Source organism: Marmota flaviventris, chromosome 18, assembly GCF_047511675.1.
Source record: "Marmota flaviventris isolate mMarFla1 chromosome 18, mMarFla1.hap1, whole genome shotgun sequence".
NCBI lineage: Eukaryota > Metazoa > Chordata > Mammalia > Rodentia > Sciuridae > Marmota > Marmota flaviventris.
In genome coordinates this window covers 54,160,559-54,181,452 of record NC_092515.1, presented here as the reverse complement: position 1 = coordinate 54,181,452, position 20,894 = coordinate 54,160,559, and the positions used below count along the sequence as shown (strand labels likewise).

The 20,894-nt window shown below is 46.9% G+C and overlaps 1 protein-coding gene across 1 annotated transcript in view; it reads left to right on the top strand.

Moving 5' to 3' along the window:
- The window catches only part of Adamts18 (ADAM metallopeptidase with thrombospondin type 1 motif 18), a 135,693-nt gene extending 118,970 nt beyond the window's left edge, over positions 1 to 16,723 (top strand). The window contains exons 20-21 of the mRNA XM_071604334.1: positions 766 to 913; positions 14,826 to 16,723. Of these exons, the coding sequence (XP_071460435.1) occupies positions 766 to 913; positions 14,826 to 14,941 (264 nt within the window). The 3' untranslated portion in view covers positions 14,942 to 16,723. The remainder of the gene's footprint in view (positions 1 to 765; positions 914 to 14,825) is intronic.
- Positions 16,724 to 20,894: the final 4,171 nt, after the last annotated feature.

Below are 20,894 nucleotides of genomic sequence, written 5' to 3'. Positions count from 1 at the left end.
TCCACTCCAGCTTAAATTTTCCTCCCAAATGCAAAGTCAGATAGTGATGTTTGTCATCTATCTGCATTAAATTAATAAATTACTAAAATTTTAAAGCAAAACAAACTCTATTTAAAGGGTTACACTTTTCCCTAATAACACTTACTTATTTATGCCTCTTATGAAATAGCTTTATCAACTTTTCATACACCTATCTGGGTAAAAAAAAGAAACACTGACCATCATTAATTGTACAGTAAAGTTACTGGCTTGTAGGAAGCACCCAATCCCCCATGCTAACTCAGAATGACCGAGGGCATAATTCCAGTGTCTCCGATTATCACTTATTTTCCTGTCCTAATTTAGAGTTATCCCCCTCCACTATGGCATCTGCAAAGTTGGTCTGGAATTCTTTAAATACTGCACTCCATTCCCTAGATGTGTCTGGGTTTGTTTCTGCGTTCTTAAGGCTACTTCTGGAATCTCTCTTCTTTATGAGTCACTTAACTGGGAGACGCATGCTCTCGGGCTAGACAGCCTTTGCTTAAGACCCTTCTGATCAGATCAAAGGCACACACACACACACACACACACACACACACACACACACACATCGGGATGAACCGTCAGCGCCTGAGCCTGGCTCCAGATGATCTCTGCTCCATCAGCAGGCATCTCGGTAATGTCACGACCGAGGAGATTCCTTCTGTTTGACATCACCGACCTCAGAAAGGACAGCATCCAGAAGGGCCCTTCTGACTCCCTTCTCCTTTCCCTTCTCTGCAGTGCACAGTCACCTGCGGGGGAGGGGTGCAGACCCGCTCCGTCCACTGTGTTCAGCAAGGCCACCCTTCCTCCAGTTGTCCGCTCCACCAGAAGCCACCAGTGCTCCGAGCCTGCAACACAAACTTTTGTCCAGCACCTGAAAAACGAGGTAAAGGGCACCGCGCCTGTCAGTTCCACTAGTCTCTGGAGAATTTGTCACAAGCTGACGCTGTTTGGCGGTGCATCTCGTGTGTTCATAGCTCTATGGCCTGTCGCACATTCCAATGCAGACTTGATGATACTCCCCGGAATTCTACAAGCTGCAATGCTGGGGCACTTACAGTCACAGTAATCTGGTTTTCTGGCTCTGGAGGGAGCATTTCATTCTATAAGGCTTTGTAGCCACTCATTCTTACTTCAAAAGTGGGAAACGGCCATGTTGCAAGACCCTTTTTTAAAATTAAATGTTTGTTCAACAAACATGAAAAAGTAACCACCATGTGTCAGAGATTATGCTAATCAGTGGGAATATAAGAGGGAACAAGAATGGCCCTCCAGGGGCTCTCGTTTTAATGGAGGAGACAGATAAATTATAGTCAATTACACCGAGTGCGTGCTGTCCTAGGACTGCACATGAAAAGGTTTCTTAAGTCGGTTCAAGTGAAGTGCAGCGGGTGCTGCTGGGAAATTCAATTACAGGAGAGAACTGCTTTCCTAGTCTAGTTCGTTTTCAAAGTCATCTGACAAACACCAGGAAGTATTTTTTTTTAGCCTAATCAGATTTCCTTGTGCAAGACAATCATTTTCTAGCATAAAACTGCTGGGTTTTCTTTTCATCCAAACCCAGCTTTTTTTCCAAGACAGTCCAATCTCTTACCCTGCTTTTTCCAGTTTGTGGTGAGTCAGACTCAGGACTGTTCCTCCCGGGCTCCCCTGTCTGCATCGCTTCCCATCTCTAAGTTGTTCTGGGTGTACTTAGCTCCAGGCTTGGGGCGTCAGTTTCTTTCCTCTTCTTTAACGAAAGAAGTTCTTGTTATCTGCGTTCTATGTTATCTGGGCTGAGGTTTGCAAAGACACAAGGAAGGTGTTATGTAGCAATTGCTGAAAAACAGATCATCTCTAGTTGATGCTAGAATGTTCTATGGGGAAGAAATGTACATTTTTGAGGAATGGATCATGAACTCCCAGACTCTCTCCTTTCTTTACCATCAGTGATTTCTCATTTCCCCTGGAAGTCAGACCACCATGAAGCAACCTACACATACCGAGGCTTGGTCTAGGGAAAAAAAATGCACCCCATCAGCATGGCCGAAGGACAGTAGCCAATCATGAGAATACCTCATTGTATGTTACGGCTGTGGGATGCCTTCCCTGGTGTCAAGATTGGGGCTTCACCTTGGATGATTTGCATCGTACTTACTTGAAGGGAGACCACTTGTAGTCTCGTCATTCACAGTGCACTGCACCTGGTGTTTCACATTGGATGTCTGGGCTACAACTAGGGAGAGTAGAGTTGGGAATGGCCAGGTTAATTGGGTATTGCTAATATACTGCTCCTCACGGAACCCCATGTCTTCAGATGGATGGTATTGCATGAGGAAGCAACAAGGATTGTAAAAACATAAACACAGATTTCGATCCCTGCTCTGAGACTTACAAGCTACACAGCTTTGAGCAAGTTTTTATTCAACAGGGAAATAATGCTTACCTCGAAAGACCACTGTGAGCATTAAATAAGGTAGTTCGACTTTCAACACTTGGTTATTTTGTACTTACTAAGAACTATTCTCAGGTCTGATACAAGCAAAACGAACAAAATTCTCACTTTCATGCCAAACTTATTGCATGCAGATGGAAACAGCAAGCCGACCAGTAGACAGGTGTGATCAGATGATAACACAGCAGGAAGGAAACTCAAGGAGGGTATAAAGAAAGAGTGACTGGGGAGGAGGAGATAGGAAAGCAGTGTAGACATCAGGTCAGACAAGACCACTTTGAGGGGACAGAAGATGCTTGGGTAGGAAGGCCTTGTCCATCATTTTTAGACTTAAGGTCTTATTATGCCACTCAATTATAGCTTGACCTTTTGGATTGTATGGTATTCCATTGGAGTATTTAATATTCCAAGTTTGGAAGAATTCTTGTAATGATTTGCTCACAAAGCAGGGCCCATTGTCTGTCTGTCTTGTAGGGGTGATCCCAAAATGGCAAAACATTGTAGGAAATGGCTTTCAGGATATCGAGCTTTTTTGCCCAAATGAGCAGTTGCCCAACAAGCATGTGAATAAGTATCTATAGACATAAATATATATTTTAATTTTCCAAAAGGTGCATAGTGGGTCACATCAGTTTGCCAGATGACATTAGGTCTGAGGCCCCTAGGGTTGACCCTGGAGGATTGAAGAGGTGGGACCTGTTTTCCCAACAGTTTTTGTAATTCCACCAAGGTATACGACGACTGGAAAAGTAATTGAGGGTTAAGGGGACAGACAGAGTCCAACCTAAGTTAAAAGGGGGTAAGGTCTGGACCTTGTCATTAGATATATGTAATCCTCCCTTCTGTAAGAGTCTGGAGTTCCTTATAGGCGGAACCTAACACTTTGGCATCTGACCACAACAATAATGATGCCATCCATGTAAACATATAGAATTATGTCCAATCGCCTCAGAAGGGTTTGCAGGGCTTGTGAAACAATGTTGACAAAAAGCTGGACTGTTGGCCATTCCCTGGGGTAACACCACCCACTCATATCTTTGGTCTGGCCCCTGGGGAGGGAACGGAGAAGGCAAACTTCTCTCAGTCCTGGGGATCAAGGGGAATAGAAAAGAAGCAATCCTTGATATCAATCACAATGAGAGTCAAATCCCGAGGGATGCAGGGGGTCCAGGGCAGCCCTCGCAAGGGGATACCAACGGGAATCATCCACTCATTAATCTTTCTTAGGTCCTGTAACATTCTCCATTTCCCTGTGGCCTTGTGTATTCCAAGGGCTCAGGGAGGGCCTAATATGCCCTAGGGACAGTTGTTCTGATATTATCTCTTTTAACTTTTGTAGTTTATCTAGGGGAAGCGGCCACTGTTCCATACACACTGGAGGGCCTGGAAGCCATTGAATGGGGGGGACGGTAGGAACAGTGGCCTCTAGGATTGGGGGTGAGGCCTCACATGGGGTGCAGGAGTGTTCCGCCTCGATGTCTCAAAAAGTGGATCCCCCCGGTAATTGCTAAGGGGACCTGATAGGCCAAACTGTTGTTGGCATCTCTCTTCCTCTAGGATATCGTCATAAATCCCTTTGTGATCTGTGGTGATGAACACCTCAGCTTCCCCTAAAATATCCTATCCCAGCAGATTAGCTGTCAGGCCAGACGCCACCAGAGGGCGTACCTCTCCCTGACTACCATCTACATCCTTCCAAATAAGCCAATCCTTGGTTTCTTCAGACTTTGTCACCCCCCATCCCCCAATAACTGAGGTCCGGGAATCAGCTTCCATTGTGGGGGAACCTCCTCTTTCCTTAATACTGTCCGATCCGCTCCAGTGTCAATCAAGCAGTGGATCTTTTTCCCTGCTATGAAGATATCCGTTTTTGGCCTAATTCCCAGGATTATTGGGACTGTCCAGTGTGCCCTAGGCGGGCCACTAGGCGGGGCGCCTCTTTTGGGTAACGGGGCTGGAGGGTGCCCCATTATTAGTTTAAAGGCTTCCCCTTAAAATCAAATTTGGACTTATAATCCCTCTGCCAATGGAATCCCTTTCTACACAGGGGCAAGGCGTCTTAGGCGGGGTTTGCCCCTTAGGTGGGCCTGAGGGACGTCCCTGCGGGGCACCAGGTCTTATTGGGACTTTAGGGCACTCTCTCTCTTGAAGTGGCCCTGTTGACCACACCCACAACAAACCCCTTTCCCGGCGCCACTGGAAGAGATGAGGGCGGTAGTAAGGGCCTCAGCAAGCGAAGCCATTGGGGCCTACAAGGCTGCGACCAACGACTGTGATTGGTGGGCCTGAGTACCGACATCCTTAGTGGCCACTATCCACCTCCCATAGATCTGTCCTTCATCCCGCACAGGCTGGTTTGTGGTCTGTGGTTATCCCCTCCCAGACCAGCATCTTGACAAACTGGTCCCCAAGGGGCCCTGGGGGAATTTCCTTTGGAGGCTCTTTTCCACCTTCTCAATGAAGGTGGCAAGATCCTCGGTAGCCCTCTGAGTAATTCCTGCTACCGGGGGCTCTGAGGGGCCTTCCTCCAACTTCTTCCATGCCGCCAGTCGTAAAGCCCGTACCTGCTCCTGGTAGGGGGCAGGGATAGCAGCCTGCTGAAGGCCTGTGGAAAATTGATCATTGGACCCCAACAGTATCCCATAAGTTACAGGAACCAGGGGATTAACAGCCTGATTCCTCTCAGCCTGAGCATGGCACTCCTCATTAAAAAAGCATACCATTTCAGGTACAGGGGACCAGGAAGCACGGCCTTGGTTAAGTTTTTCCAGTCTTGGATGGTGCACTGTTGGTGGGCCAGACACTGGAGGATGGTTTCGGCCCAGGGAGAATTAGGTCCATCCTCGGAGATGGCCTTTTTTGAGTTCTTTCAAATCTTGGGCCTCCCAAGCAACTGGACATAACAGAGTCTTGAAAACTCAGGAAGGACCCCAGATATGGTTCCCATGTGGGGCGCTAAGGAACCTAACTTGCAGGCTACTACCTGCTCCCTGGTCCAGGGGCCAGTCTATTGCCCTCAGGGTTAGCATTTACCAGGAAAGCCATACACAATGGGGATAAGTCATTGCTGGTCTTAAGAGATGGTGGCTTAACCGGCTTTTCTGGGTTTGCACAAGATGGCGGAGAATTTCTGTGAGGAGAGGGGTGACAATATGGCAGAGGCTGCTCCCCATCCCGACTATCTACCATGTGTTCCGGGACAGGAGCACTTGGTGCGGAACTCAGAGGAACAGGTTAAGGATCAAAAGGGTCTAGGAGGCCATTGTCAGAGTGAGGCTTTAAGCCTTTCTACTCCTAGGCAGAGAGAGGACTCCCTTGCCGTGACCCAAGTCACTCCTCAACAAGGGTTTCCCAAGCTGGGTCACCCTTTGAGGTAGGAGGAGTAGGTGTCTTAAAAGGGTCTTTGCCGCACCTAGATGTTCCTTCTGAGGGGCCAGGGGAGAAACAAGCTTTGAGGGCAGATAGGATTGGGTAGACCCCAAGAGGGGGGTCCTCTCCCAGGTTAATCTCCCTCTTCCTCACCAATTGTTCTGTGCGGTCCCAGGTGACCCAATCAAAAAGATTGGCAGCCACCAACCAGGGCGCAGCGCGTGTCAAGGTTTCTCAGACCTTTTCGGCCTGGGCATCCGAGATCTCTAAACCTCGGCTTTTAAGCATGAATCTCAGTGCTTTAAGAGCTGGAGCATCATGCTCAGTGTGAGATTGCCCCATCTCTTCAGGGAGACCCTTACCTCAGAACTCGCTTGGCTTGGCTCGTGAATACTTTCACTTTTGGTGAACCGACTTCTTCGTGTCCCTGTTCGGGCGCCAGACGTCAGGGGTTTTAGTCCTCATTCCCTCTCGACCTGCAGGAGAGAGAGGGAGAGCACGCCCCGGCCAGGATGAGCCAAGAAAGGAGAGGGCCGACTGACCGCCCGCACCCAGCCCTCCCTCGCGGGAGGACAATCAGACGCATCAGGGAGACCAGTCAAGGCAGGAGCCCGTTTATCGAGGAAGTACACACAGCTAATATAGAGTACAGAAGCCAACCGGAACAAAGGGCGGTTGGGCGGGAAGGGCTCACGCGTGCCCATTCCATGGGCTGTAAGGGAAAGCATGAACTGTCCACGAGGGCGGAAGAGTCCTGGGCCTATCCTAGAGGTGGTCCCATTTTTCGTCACAACCCACAGCACCGCCTTCTGGCTAATTGCCAGGCGCCATCTTAGCCACATGTGGCCCCCGGACCAGGGAGCAGATAGTAGCCTGCAAGTTAGGTTCCTTAGTGCCCCACACGGGAACCATATCTGGGGTCCTTCCTGAGTTTCCAAGACTATGTTATGTCCAGTTGCTGGATTCTGAATTACCCAGGTCACTTATATGGAAAATAGTACTAATGTAAGCAAGAATAAGCAGCCAGCCTAATAATAGCATCCTAACTAGGGTTTAAACGCCTTATCTTAAGTTTAAGAAGATTGTTCTTATGGTGAGTAACTTGCCACTTGGAGTTCGAATCCAGAATGAAGTTGCTCCTCACAGCAAATGGGTCCACTGGCTTTGCCTGAGAGTAGTGGATTCAGGTGGCGATTCCATCAACCTTGAGAGCTATGGGTGTTGTGAGGATCACCATGAATGGTCCCTTCCAGCGAGGTTGCAGTTGTTGGGTGCAGAGCAGGCTGAACTGTGTTGTCTGCAGGGCAGGCTGAACAGATGTTGTCTGCAAGATAGCCCACGCACTCAACCCCCCCCTCTATCTGGTCCTTTATCACCTGTTTGCCTCAAGTCTGAACATTCAACCCTGCTCAAGGCTGAACACTTAACCCCCCCTTGGGCCAACAAGGCAGCTTGCAGACCCAGAGGCCCCATTAGATTTGGACTATAAAAACTCCCTCCTGCCAGCCCCCCCCCCCCTTTGCTCTCTCTTTCTTGCTCTCTTTGTCTTTCTTGGACGCACGCTATCTCTCTCTTGCTCTTGCTCTTGCTCTCTCCCTCCCCTCCCCTCCCCTCCCCTCCCCTCCCCTCCACTCCACTCCACTCCCCTCCCCTCCCCTCCACTCCCCTCCACTCCCCTCCACTCCTCTCCTCTCCTGTTCTCTTCTCTTCTCCTCTCCTCCCTCTCTCTCTCTCTCTCTCTCTCTCTCTCTCTCTCTCTCTCCCCCTCTCCCTCTCCTTCTTTCCTTCTTTCTTTTCTCTTTATTTTCTTTTGGTTGCTCTGAGTGTTGTGGTCACTTTTCTTTCAGCAGTGATTCCTGTCAATGTCTCTTTATGTAGACCCAGTCTCTGGGACGGAAGCTGAGTGGCTGAGGAGGGGGTCCTGTCTCGTACAGAGCTTTGAGGTGGGGCCACATGTCCTGGTGGGCTTGTTGTAGGGCTTTTAGGGAACGTAAGAGTTCAGAGTCATCAAATTCTACAAGCAGCTGCTCAGACAGGCAGGGGATTATAGAGGGGTGTGGGTATGCCAAACACAATTTCAAAGGGAGAGGCTCCTAATTTATAAGGGGAATTTCGTACCCTATACGTAAGGAAGGAGGGCTACCCAGTCTCCGCCAGTCTCCATGGTATGGTCAATAGGGTCTCTTTTAGGGCTCTATTCATTCTCTTTATTTGTCCTGAACTTTGGGGTCTGTAAGCACAATGCAATTTCCAGTCTGCCCCAAGAATAGACATGAGTTCCTGGCTTACCTTAGACACAAAGGCCGGTCCATTATCCGACCCTACCAAGACTGGGAAGCCATACCTGGGTAAGATGTCTTCCAGCAACTTTTTAACTACTACTTGAGCTGTCTCACGCCTAGTTGGAAATGCTTCTACCCATCCTGAAAGGGTATCTATAAAAACTAGAAGGTACTTATATCCGTATTTGCCAGGTTTTACCTCAGTTAAGTATACTTCCAATGGCTCCTGGTCTGTCTCCTCTTATCTGATTCCCAGGGTTGGTCATGCTGTGGCCCGCATTCGTCAGCTGGCAGGCCTTATAGGTAGTAATAATCTTCTGGATCTTGGAATTTGCATTTTTAATCTTTATCTTAGCATGCCTTAGTAGGTCCTGCATCTTTCTCTCACCCATGTGGGTGGAGCGATGCACTTTTTGTAAAATTCTATTGCCTAATTTTTCAGGTATTATCACATGACATCGTCAGTCTCCCCACCATCCATGAAGGCACTGAGTCACAGGCAGTTCTTTAATCCACTCTAAGTCCTCCTTGGAATATTGTGGCATTTCTGGTGGACTTCGGGGTCCCAGGCCAGGCAGGTTGGCTATCATCACATCTCTCTTTGTGCGGCTATTCCCCGAGCTGTTTTATCCGCCAGATTGTTCCCTCTGGATACCATGTCCTTAGGTTTCTGATGTCCTGGAGTGGACAATGGCCAATGTCTTAGGCAACCTTAGGGCGGTAATGAGGGCCAATATCTCTTCTTTATTTTTTATAGACTTTCCCTCGGCTGTCAGTAGCCCTCTTTCTTTATAGATGGCGCCATGTATGTGGGCCATGGTAAAAGCATACCGGCTATTGGTGTACACAGTCAGCTTTTTGTCTTTTCCCAGGGTTAGTGCTTGGGTCAAGGCTATCAGTTCAGCTCTCTGGGCTGATGTTCCTGTTGGGAGGGGCTCAGCCCATACCACTTCAGTCTCTGTTACCACTGCCATGCCCACATACCTCTGACCTTGTTGAATGAAGCTGCCCCCATCTGTAAGCCAGATAAGCTCTGAATCTAGGCAATGGCTGGTCTTCTCTGATGCCTTGGACCTGTGCTAGGATCTGTGCACAGTCATGCAAGGGAGCCTCCAAGTCGGGGTTGGATAGCAGGGTCATGGGATTGAGAGCTGAGGGTGCCTGAAAGGTGATTCTGAGAGGGTTAAGTAACAGCCTTTGATAATGGGTGAGCCGGGCGTTGCTTAGCCATTGGTCCGGGGGTTGTTTTAGGATTCCCTCAATGGCATGGGGGGTGGTGGTGATATATAGCTCTTGTCCTAAGGTTAGTTTGTCGGCGTCCTTTACCATTAGGGCAGTGGCAGCTATCATCCTCAAGCAAGGTGGCCAGCTGGCCACCACAAGGTCCAGCCTTTTTGACAAGTAGGCCACTGGCTTCTTCCAGGGACCCAGATACTGGGTCAGGACCCCTTTAGCAAGCCCCTTGTGCTCATCAATGTACAGATAGAGTGGTTTTGTGACATTGGGTAGCCCTAGAGCATTGCGGACAGCAATGCAGTCTTAATTTGATCGAAGGCCCTGCCCATCTCCATGGTCCCCTGGAAGAGCTGAGTTTCTTTTGTGCCTTCGTACAGAGGCCTGGCTAATTCAGCAAACCCAGGTATCCACAGCCCGCAAAAGCTGGCATATCCCAGAAACTCCCTCATTCGCCTTGGGGTCCGGGGTACAGGGATTTTTAAAACTGTTTCTTTCCTGGCCTCTGTTAGCCAGCATTGCCCGTCTTTTAACAGATGCCCTAGGAATGCCACCTCAGGCTTGCAGATTTGAGCTTTCTTGGCTGAAGCTCGGTAACCTAGGTCCCCCAGGGTCTGCAACAGGTCTCTGGTCCCTTGTTGCCCCTGACCATCAGAGATTGTAGTGCCTCCGGGTTGAAAGTGAATTTGAGCTCCAATTTTTGTAAGTCACTTCCCAACAGCGGGTAGGGGCCATCAGGGATAACTAAGAACGAGTGGGACACCCGGCCCGTGCCTAGGTCCACTGTTCTTCAGGTAGTCCATGAACCTTTGTTAATCCCTGTAGCCCCCTGTACCCAAGAAGTCCTTTTAGATAATTTTCCATGCGGCTCCTCCATCAATATGGAGTGTTGAGCTCCAGTGTCCACTAAGAACTCCATTGGAGTCCCCTCCACCTTAAGAGTTACCCTGCGCTCGGGGAGGGGAGCCGAACCTGACGCCCCTAATCTTCCTCTGTGTTAGTCACCAGAGCTGGGGTGCGTCTAGGGGAATGGGGTTCCAGCCCCATTTCCTTTTTCTTAGGGCACTCCCTTGCCCAGTGACCTGTCTCCTTGCAGCAGGCACACTGGTCTCTACGCAGTCGCGGGCCGATAGGTCAGTGCTGCCCCTGCTCTTGGTCTCTCCCCAGTTCCCCGAACTTTGCCTCATTTCCCTTCCTTGTACTGCTGCTACCAACACCCTTGTCATTTCCCTGGTGGCATCCCTATTACTATAGACTCTCTGTGCTGTTGCCAAGAGATCCTGAACACTCTTACCCTATAGATTCTCTAGCTTTTGTAGTTGCCTTTTAATATCTGGAGCTGCCTGATGAACAAAAGCCATTTACTACTGCTGCCTGATTCTCCGGAGCCTCTGGATCCATTGGGGTAAATTGTCTAAAGGCTTCCATTAACCTTTCTAGGGAGCTAGTAGGCGACTCCTGTTTCCCTTGTATTACTGTATAAACTTCAGCCAAATTAGTTGGTTTTCAGGCCGCAGCCCGGAGACCCACCATTAGAGTCTGGCGATAGACCCGGAGCCTCCCCCTACCTTCTGCCGTGTTGTGGTCCCACTCAGCTGCGGGAACCTACTCAAGGGAAAAGCAGCAATAATCAGGTCAGGGTTGGCGGTAGGTTGCCCATCATCTCCAGGGACCGGTTTCCTGGCCTCCATCTGGATTCTTTCCCTTTCTTCCGTGGTGAAGAGGCTACGGAGCAGTTTGTGGCAATCATCCCAGGTAGGCTGGTGAGGAAACAGACCACTGTCCAGGAGAGAAATTAAACTCTTTGGGTTGTCAGAGTAAGGGGGGTTTTGATTCTTCCAATTGTAGAAAACACTAGTGGAGAAGGGCCAGTACTGAAGTCTAGGGTTCCTCGTCTAGTCAGGGGGCCCTGTCTCCCTGAGGGGCAAGACCACGGTGATGTCAGGAGATTGAGCAGGGGACAGGGCGCGTTGGGCCCGCCCTTGGGTTCCCCCTGCTGGTCCTTCCAGTGGCCTGTCTGCTCTTCTTGCTCCTCCCCCTTCACCCCCCTTATCCGGCCAGTTAATAGGGTGCACATAGGGAGGGGGCGTGGATTCTGAGGATTCTGAGGATTCCGAGAGAAGCGGGTCCTTGCCCCCTTGGAGGACTGGATATAGGGGGGCTGACGGTCCGGTAGGTCCCAGGGTTTGTGGCCCAGAATCGACCTCTTTTGCCACAAAAATGTCAGCCTCATGTGCCACATGTAAAAAGGGAGTTAGCCAATTAGGGGGGTCCTCGAGTAAGTCCATCCACACCAAGATATAAGGAATCTGATCTGGATGTCCCTCTCTTTTTGGATAAAAAATCACATTCTTTACTCGGAGAATGGCACTTTTTCCAAAGGTCCCCTCCGGGGGCCACCCTACACCAAAGGTGGGGCCACTTGGCAAAACAGAGAGTAACTAGCTTTCTTTTCTTTATCTCTATTCCCAAATTACGTCCTCTTTCCCTAATGACTGTAAAATGGTCAGTCAGTACAGTCAAAGGAGTAGTCTGAGTTTGCCCCATGTCTAGGTGAAAAGAGAAAACAGCTACAATTATTCACAAAATCAAGATCGTAACACAGACAGACAGCAAATGCCTCGCGCTGTGAGCACCCTGAGGCCATTTCAAAGAGGATTTCAGAAGGCAGAGTAGATCTTCCGCTGCAGGAGTCCCTTGGTGGCTTATGACCTGCAAGAATTCTGAGGGGGATTAGATCCCTTGCCAGGGTGTTGGGGTGGAGGCAGACAGGACAATACAAACACAGATAGCACAAAATTTGCAGCACGGCCACAGAATTTGCAGCGCGTCGTGGATTGCTACCCAGAAACTAAAACCAGAGGCGAACCGCGGATCCATCACCTACAAAATACATTACCAAATACTTCACGGAATACTTTACTAAAGGCAATCCACTCAGAACCCAGAAGGGGCTGGGGACATCTCCCACAAACCCCGTCGGCTGCCCTTCGGTGCATCCACCTGGACCTTTTGCCGACCACACAACACAGAACCAGAACCTGCAGGCAACCAGAGTACAGAAACTTACAGATGGGCAATGCCTTTACTCACCGGCCAGGTTCTCGTCACCTCTCGATCGGGGTGTCTGGGTAAGCTTATAAGAGGGATCCCAGACGAGCCCCCATCTATTATGCTTGAATTTGGGACCCCCAAAAGACCACCAGAGACCAAGATCGATGTAAGCAGCAAAGAGGTGTTTATTGCCAGCTAGCTCGGTCCTCCGCACGCACACAGCAACTGGTGATGCTGAGAGGCCCGAGCTCAGGGTTTGCAGCAGTTTTATACACTCTTTGGGGAAGGCAGGGACCCCACATACATCATAGCATCTCAAATCATCACACACCACGGGAAAATCAAACAAGAACTCTAAAACATGATTAGCATATCAAGTGGCGGGAAAAATTTAGAAAGGATTATTGGTTAGTTCAAGGGGTTGACACACTTAAAAATGATCGGTTTAAACCATGAGGGTGTCGCAAGGGGGGTATGTGCCAAGCTGCAGGGCTTCTAGTTTAGATATTGGTCACCACACCTAGGTGAGGCCATCTGGAATTTCAGATATTTCGATATCTTGGCCTCTCTTAGGCCATCACCATCTGCAGCTTTTCTGAGAACTGTTTTCACAGTGCTTTTCTGTGGTATTTTCCTGACTTTAGGACTGCAGTAGGTCAGGGGTTAAGTTTCAGAGCAAAATGAGGTCCCAAGTAGAATGAGGTTGCTTAGGTCTTCCATTTGGAAAGAAAAGAAGAACCCCATTTCATCTTTACACCGAAGTTTAGATTTAATTGAGTCTAAAGTTTTCATTTTAGCCATGATAGTTAGAGAAATGAACATCTTCAATAAATAGTGAGCAACTACTTTGTGATACAGTTTTAAATGTTGCAGACAGAGTCTCTGCCCTCAAGTAGTTTGCATCCTAGAGAATAGATAAATAAGTAACCACATAGTATGGGTTTCAATAAATTCAGTGTAGAGAAATAAAGCAGGGTATGAAATGGAGAGAACTTCCTGGGGGATCGGGGAGCTGGATGGTTCTATAGATAGTCCTAAACGTCTCACAGATAAATGACCATTGAGTGCAGATTGAAGTGAAAAGGAAGCCAATCAAAAGTCTAGGAAAATTGTTCCTAGAAGAAACACAGGTGGAAGTCAGAGCGTGCTGGTTCAGCTGGGTACCCGCAAGGGGCTGGCCTGGCTGGATGGGGCAAGAGAGGGGAGACAAGAGGAAGGGGAAGTCAGGGCTGTGGGGAAGCAGATCCTTATCCCCCATGTAACGCTGTACCTTCGACTCCAGTGGGGTGTGAGGGTTTGGGGCAGGGGCATGACACCAGCTGCTTTAAAAGGATCCCTGGACTATTGTGGCATAGCAGAAAGGGGCTGGGACAGGGAATTTCAGGGAGAAGACTTGAGACTTGAAGAAACCCTAGGCCGATCTGATCACAGAAAAGGAAGCTGCAGGTTGGGAGCAACAGGAACACAGTCACACATGACTGGGAAGGGCAGGTGGAGAGTCCCTGAAGAGCGGACTGGGAAGCGAACTTCTAGGTTCCTGCAGAGGGGATGGCTTGGATGAGTCGAGGCCAGAGGCAACGTCAGACTTGGATAAGGAGAAGAGAAGAATTCGGGCTTTGAAGAAGAATATCTTATTCGTGTATACTAAAGACCCTAAACAATTTTGAAATAGAAAATTCACTTTAAGGAACAGTAAAATGCCTGGTCCCTCATGCTTCAGTTATGCCTTTCTGTCCACATAAAGAAATTGGTGTATACACATGGTTTCTTGTACCTGTTGAGGCTCTGCTGAGAATCCCAGATGTATGATGTGGCACTTTCAGTGCATACTCACGTGTCATCTGACTTGAGCAGCTAGAGAAAACAGAAAGAAGAGGTATTAACTCACCTATTTGCAAACTGGAGAGATTTATTTAAACCTACACAGGTTGGCGCCGGGCCTCAAATCCAGGCGTCCCGCCGCCCACTATATTAGTCTCCTTGCTCCCCCAAGTATAGTTCCTGGCCCAGCAGCACCAGAATCCCTTAGGTGCTTGTTAGAAATACACAACCGCACCTGCCCGCCCAAACTAAAACTTATGAACTGAACCCCAGAGAATTCCCAAAGTGCTAATCTAGGGTACGTCCCTTGAACCCTCATTTAGCTGTAGATCCCAGGAGATGTGAGGGGGACAGACATTGATCTCTTACCAGATATGACATTTTTTTTTTTTTTTTTTTTGCTTTTAAACATGTATCTTTTCTCCTATCTGCTAATGTTTGCCATCCTTCTGGTATCTTAATTCTGCCCCTGCCACACTTCCCTGACAAACTTCTAACAAATAATGGGAAGAAGCTCACGTGTGCACAAGGTCTTTGTCCTGTAGACCCCCATCTTAAATTGGTTCAGGCAGAGCTAAGATGCTAACCGCATGTTCTCCTTTTAGAGGACCCATCCTGTGTGGATCTCTTCAGCTGGTGCCACCTCGTTCCTCAGCACGGTGTCTGCAACCACAAGTTCTATGGTAAACAGTGCTGCAAGTCCTGCACCAGGAAGAGCTGATCTCCACGTCCTCCTCGACGGCTTCCGGCCAGGGTCTCCCCTTTCAGCCTCCAGCCAGGAGACGGAGCACTGCTAGCCACCAGTGAGCTGGTGCAGGGTCAAGGAGTGGGCAGGTTGCCGTCGGATTCCATCCCCAGAAGCACACGGTACTCTGAAGCACTTGAAAATAGAAAGCGATGACAAATCTGACTTGGAAACAAAAAGAAAGAGAAATCTTTGATTTGCACTGTTAACGTGAAAAGCGAGGCATCACACTGAGGTATGTTGGATTTTAATTTTGACACTGTGAGACGAGCCCTCTGGAACTTCAGAGGATTCAGTGGCAAAGACATCTGTTTGAAAGAGGTCCTGGTAAGCCCTCAGGTCCAATCAGACCTGGATGGAACACCTTGCCTGTGACTTGGAGTTCACAGTTTTGACTCTGACTGTGAACACCCAAGCCAGGAGTCGTCTCAGAAGCCAAACGGTGCTCACACCATTGTGCTTGCTGCTGGACTGGCAAGCTTCATGTTACGTTTATTTAGTGTGTGTGTGTTGTTTATTATTTTGTTTAAAGTATATTCTGCTTTATAGAGAAAAGTCTCCAAGACTAAAATTAACAACTTGAAAAGTGTTCAAAGGATTATTCTGGAAGGAGGATGATGCAGACTATTTAAAAATCTCCATGTGATTGAAATTCACACTCGGGTGGAAAAAAATCTCATCCAAGGCAAATACCACTGCCTTCTTTGCACGGTCCCCCTCCCGAGTTTTGGTGCTTGCTGAACAATTCCGTGGGAGGCTGGAACCGGCTCTTTGGGGGTGAGTGGTTCATTTCTGGTAAATATCTAGGGCGAGCTAAATGGCAGAACAGCCACGTCCCAAGGAGAGGAGCACGTCATTCATACTGCTCTGTACATATTATCAGAATGCTTGGAAAATTAAAGGCTGCTTGTGGCTTTTCCTGCCAATAGACAAATTTTAAATTTGCCCCAGGATTTAGTTAACAAGGGGAAAAAAAAAACACAGTGGCAAGAGAAAAGCCTACCATTCTTGCTGCATTATTAATAAATCACAATATGCCAAGACCCTTCAACAAATAAGAGTATTTTCATAGTGTTTCAGATGAATTTTCAGTCAGCAGAAGCCAGCTGTTGTTGGGCATTAATAAGCTTAAAATTGTTCTCAATTGGAAAAACACCACACTGTTTTGCCAAAACCAAAGTAACTTACAAGACTGAACCCCCCTGTAATTTTTTTTGAGAAGTGGTTATAAAGGGCATATTTGTATGATGCTACTCTATTCAACTTCTTTGATGAATGTAACCCAATTTTACTGCTTTAAGAAGTCTCAGTTCAGTCAAGGATTAGCCAGCTCAGCATAACCAACTAGACCGTGCTTGGTTAAATTTAGCAGCATCCTTTGTTCCCATACTAATTAAAATCATGAGTTCTTGAATCTCAGAGAAAGAGCGATTGGGAGCTTCTCTCCACCCACTGGCGTGGCGGCCAATTTATCCCGAAATAAAAATGGTTCCACAGCACCACCCTCGTGCCCTCCAAAAAAAAAAAAAAAAAATGGCAAGTTATTTGTGTCTTTATATAATTATCATTTTGTTATTTTATGGAAAAAATTAATTTATTAATAGCCTATTATGTGTTATCACTTGCTTCACTGAGGAAGTGGTATTCTGAGGAAAAATGTTGAATAAAACCCTGGATTATAGAGAAAAGTCAAAAAATATATGTGTAATATTTAATTATTTTATAAGTTTTATAATAAAGTATTCTGTTTCTTTATCTTTGAAACTTGTTAAGTTCTTGAACGAGAGAGTGGGAATTCCGTTTATTTCCAAGGTCACTTAACTGTACAAATGTGGGTCAAAAAATCTCAAAGGAACTTCGTTGAGAGAAGGAAAATGTTAATGACTTTTCCTCTTTGGGTGAGAGGAAATCCAAATGGAAAAGGTTGGAGTAATTGTGTTCTCCTGTATAGGCTTGTAAACATTTATTTATAGAAATCATCTGAGACAAAGCTACCATAATGAATTGTTAGTCCTCTCTGAAAGGCAGCCTGGTAAAATTTTTGCAAAAAATGGAGAGAGGAGGGAGGGAAGAAGAAAGAAGGAAGAAAAAATAAGGAATTGTTTTTGAAATTTTGAATCATCAGACCAATGGAGAATAAAGAACTGTTTAGACAAAGTAAATCCAGTTGATCTAAATACATGGTACTTTCCCTGGTATCTCGGTTGCAACACAACTCATATGCACAGCCCTCGTATATATTTCAGGACTTCATCTGATTATCGCTACTTAGCAAACAAAAATAAACTATGGTTAAGAATGGAAAATGAAGCTGGTGACCGGGGAAAATGTCTTTGTAGCATTTGGTAATATTATTAGAAGCAACTAGATTAGTGTTCAGTGGGTGTCAGGTACTGTGCTAAACCCTTTATATACACTGTCTCACTTAATCCCCACAACGGCCCAGTAAGGAAGATACCATTACCCTTAGTTTGCTGAAGAGGACTTTGGGATTCAGAGAGATTATATATTTGGCCCCAGAATCAATGGTCAATTTGTGATGGGGTCAGGACTTAAAATTAGGCCCACCAGGGCTCTCCTGTCGCTAAGCTGAATTCCCCTGGAGAAGACAGACAGTTCTTTAGAACTCTCATGGCCTCTGAGATGCATGTGAATAGAGTTTGGCAATAAATGATTTAATGACAAATTATGGGCAGAGCCAGGAATTTAAGATGAGAAATAGGAGATGGGAGGTAATAAATTCCCACCAAGCCTACCTTTTCAACAAAGGATAAAGACTTGTTGCATATTTAAGTCTTCATTCCCTAATAACTGCTTCTCTCTGGGATGATAGTATTTCCTGGACAATAGCTCTGAAGTGTCTGGAGCATGCAACTCCATTAGGATGGAGAGAGCTCATCGGAATGCTCCTGGTGTGGGTTCCGTATGTTAAGGGTGGAGACAGATGATCCCACAGCTGAGTCTCATGCAAGGACTGACTTATGGAAGGAAGCATTATTCCTAGATGTGACATGAAAAGGTCATGGATTTATGGTTTTAGCTTAGAAAATATAGAAATATGCACAAGGATTCCATGCTCTGCCTTACCCCATCTTTCCCTTAAGATCTGAACTCCTTGAAAACCTCTGTGGTCTCCATTGGTACGAGGCTCTGAGCACGTACTTACAGTCACCCCTGAATTCAGATGAGAAGACCACAGGCACATGGAAAGTGAATCTCAAACTGCTGTCACTCATTTGCCATGATAAAACACACATCACCTCTATTTTAAGATTTATCCTTTTTTGTTAGTGTTTTTGGTACCAAGGATTGCACCCAGGGACATTCTACCACTGAACCACATCCCTAGCCCTTTTTATTTTTTGAGACAGGGTCTTGCTAAGTTGCTTAGGGCCTCACTAAGTTGCTGAGGCTGACTTTGAACTTAAATCCTACTGACTCAGCCTCCTGAGCTGTTAGGATCTCCTGAAAAGATGTGCCTTTTAAGTAAACTATGTTGCTCTTTAAATATTGTCTTTAGAGCAGACTTTGCATAATTCCTTCACGTGAAAAACATATATTACAGGGTACATACAGAAGGCAGCCATAAAAGCTTAATAAATATTAATATGATATTTTTAATTTAAACATATTCTCCGTAACTCCCATCTGAAAAATTAATTCCTCTTAAGAATAATTGCACTGCCCATAGTTCCTCAAAAACATTCAATTCAGCATCACCAAGCTTGGGATAAACGTGGAATTTTCTTTTGATAAAATTTTCTTGCATCCCAATTCACATTTGCCCAGGGAAAGGGCAGATTATATCCACGTAATTATATTTTGTTGCTAGAGTTGGACATGGGAGATCATGTGACTTTCATTCAATGAATTTTTGTGTAGAGAAGACAAGGCATAAATAGCACATGTTCTTATCCATGTGTGCCCAGCTATGTCAGTTTATGCAAAGTTGTAGCAAATTTCCTCCCCCATTCCTGCACTACCCTCCCATTTGAATATCATAGAGATGTGCACGTGTATCCCTACATGTCCCTAAACTAGCTTAATTGGGGTGGGGGTCATAGCCAAGTTCATAGTCAGGTACTTCAATAAGCAACACATTGTATATAATTCTTGACTGGTGTAATGACAAAGGAAAGTCAGGGGTTGTATCTGTCATCCTTAGAGGGATAAGAGAAAGGCAGAGATGCCTGGCACTGGGAAACCCTGTAGGCCTTTCTCCCAACCCCTCTGTTTCAACCCCTCTTCTCTTCTTCCTCTCTTAGGCACAAGAAGGGTATCACGATATTGCCTGGTGCTGCATCCCCGTGTCCACATCATATGTTGGAAGCATGAGCCTAGATCTTCCTCCTCCTCCTCAGCCCTCCCTCCTGAGGCTAATGGCCTTTGTAGAGCTGGTGGATAAACACAGTGGCCTCTTTGCTATGATGGGTTCACAGAACCTTGAGGAGATGGTCTTTGAGGGTAAGCCAGGGCCAGGGGCTGTCCCTGCTGAAGACAGGGCCCAGGCTCCCTTCTGCCTATGGCTCCCTCCTCTCTCTCCTGTGACTGAGGTAAAGGAAGAGCCGTCAGCGCCCCATGCAGAAGGCTTGGCTGGCTCTACCTGGGGCCCTGCAGACTATCATTCCACATATTAGGGGCTGAGTTTCTCCTCTTTTTTTTTCGGAAAGAGAGTCCCCATGTCCCTTGAAAGCCAAGATGGACCTAGAGTTAGTCTTAAAAAAAAAAATGGTTTCTAAATAACTAGCTGTATCAGAATCACCTGAGGGTCTTTCATCCATAAACTTCCCAGGTCCCTTTCAAAAAATCGAATGTGTTAGGCCTGGGGGTGAGGGCTGAGAATTTTTATCTTGAAAGGCAGTCATGTTTCTGTAAGGACCAGCTCATTTTGGAAATACTGGTCTAAGGCAAAGAAAGGAAGTGCCTTGGGTCTGTCTTTCTAGTTAGACAAAGGACCCCCCTACCCCCACCCCCAGCTTGTGCCAACCTACTCAGCTGTGCCGAGGTTGGCCAAATTACGCAACTGATGCAGGGGCCTTTGCTTGGCCCATGTGTGTGTCCCCCCCGGAAGGCCTTTGTTAGACAAGGTAAGGATTCATGGGCAAGGACCCAGTCACCTGGTCCTTGGTCATCTTTCTGTTTCTTCTCACTTCCAAGCACATCCGTGGCCACACTCCAGGTTTGGTGGCTGGACCACTGGCTGATTCTCTCAGTCAAGTACCCACATGCAAGAGCTACAGTGCTGTTTTCTTTTCTTCTGAGGGGCATGGTAGAGAAGCCAGCGCAGTGCTCATCAGAACATGTCTTTGGCACATAACTCCCAGGGCCTCAGGTGTGTGTTTATGGAGAAATCTGCAGCTCATGAAAGCCCCCGACTCCCAGTCAGGGCTGCCCTTCTACTTCCTGCCCTATTTCATTAGATGCCAAGAAACGAATTAACCATTTTTCCAAACTGTGCCAGCTGTCGTCCTTCCTAACACATTGCCAGAAACTCATGGGCTGACACAACTGAACAGAATGGTAACTTCAGCTTTTATACAACAGCAGAAAAAAGTCTTAAATGACATGGGGAAGAGCTCCTAGAACAATGCTTTTGGCCACATAAAGCGTAAACAAGTTAAATTCGTGGTGCATGCTCTCCAGGGCTCTGATCTGGTTAATGGCTAAATTGATTAATTCACAGTTTTTGTGTTTTGTTTTTGTAAAGATTGGTTCCAGATATTTAAAACATAACATGTTGTCCATTTATTTATCTGCATAGTCCAAAACCAATGAAGCGATCACTGTTACTGTATTCAGCAAATTTCTTCTTTTGTTAGGACATCTTTATTGTCCAAACTTTTTATCACTTGCAGCCTGGTCTACTGAAGGGACAGACACTTCAAGTTTTCTTCGAATTAGTATTTATTTTCAGGATCAAAACCTCTCT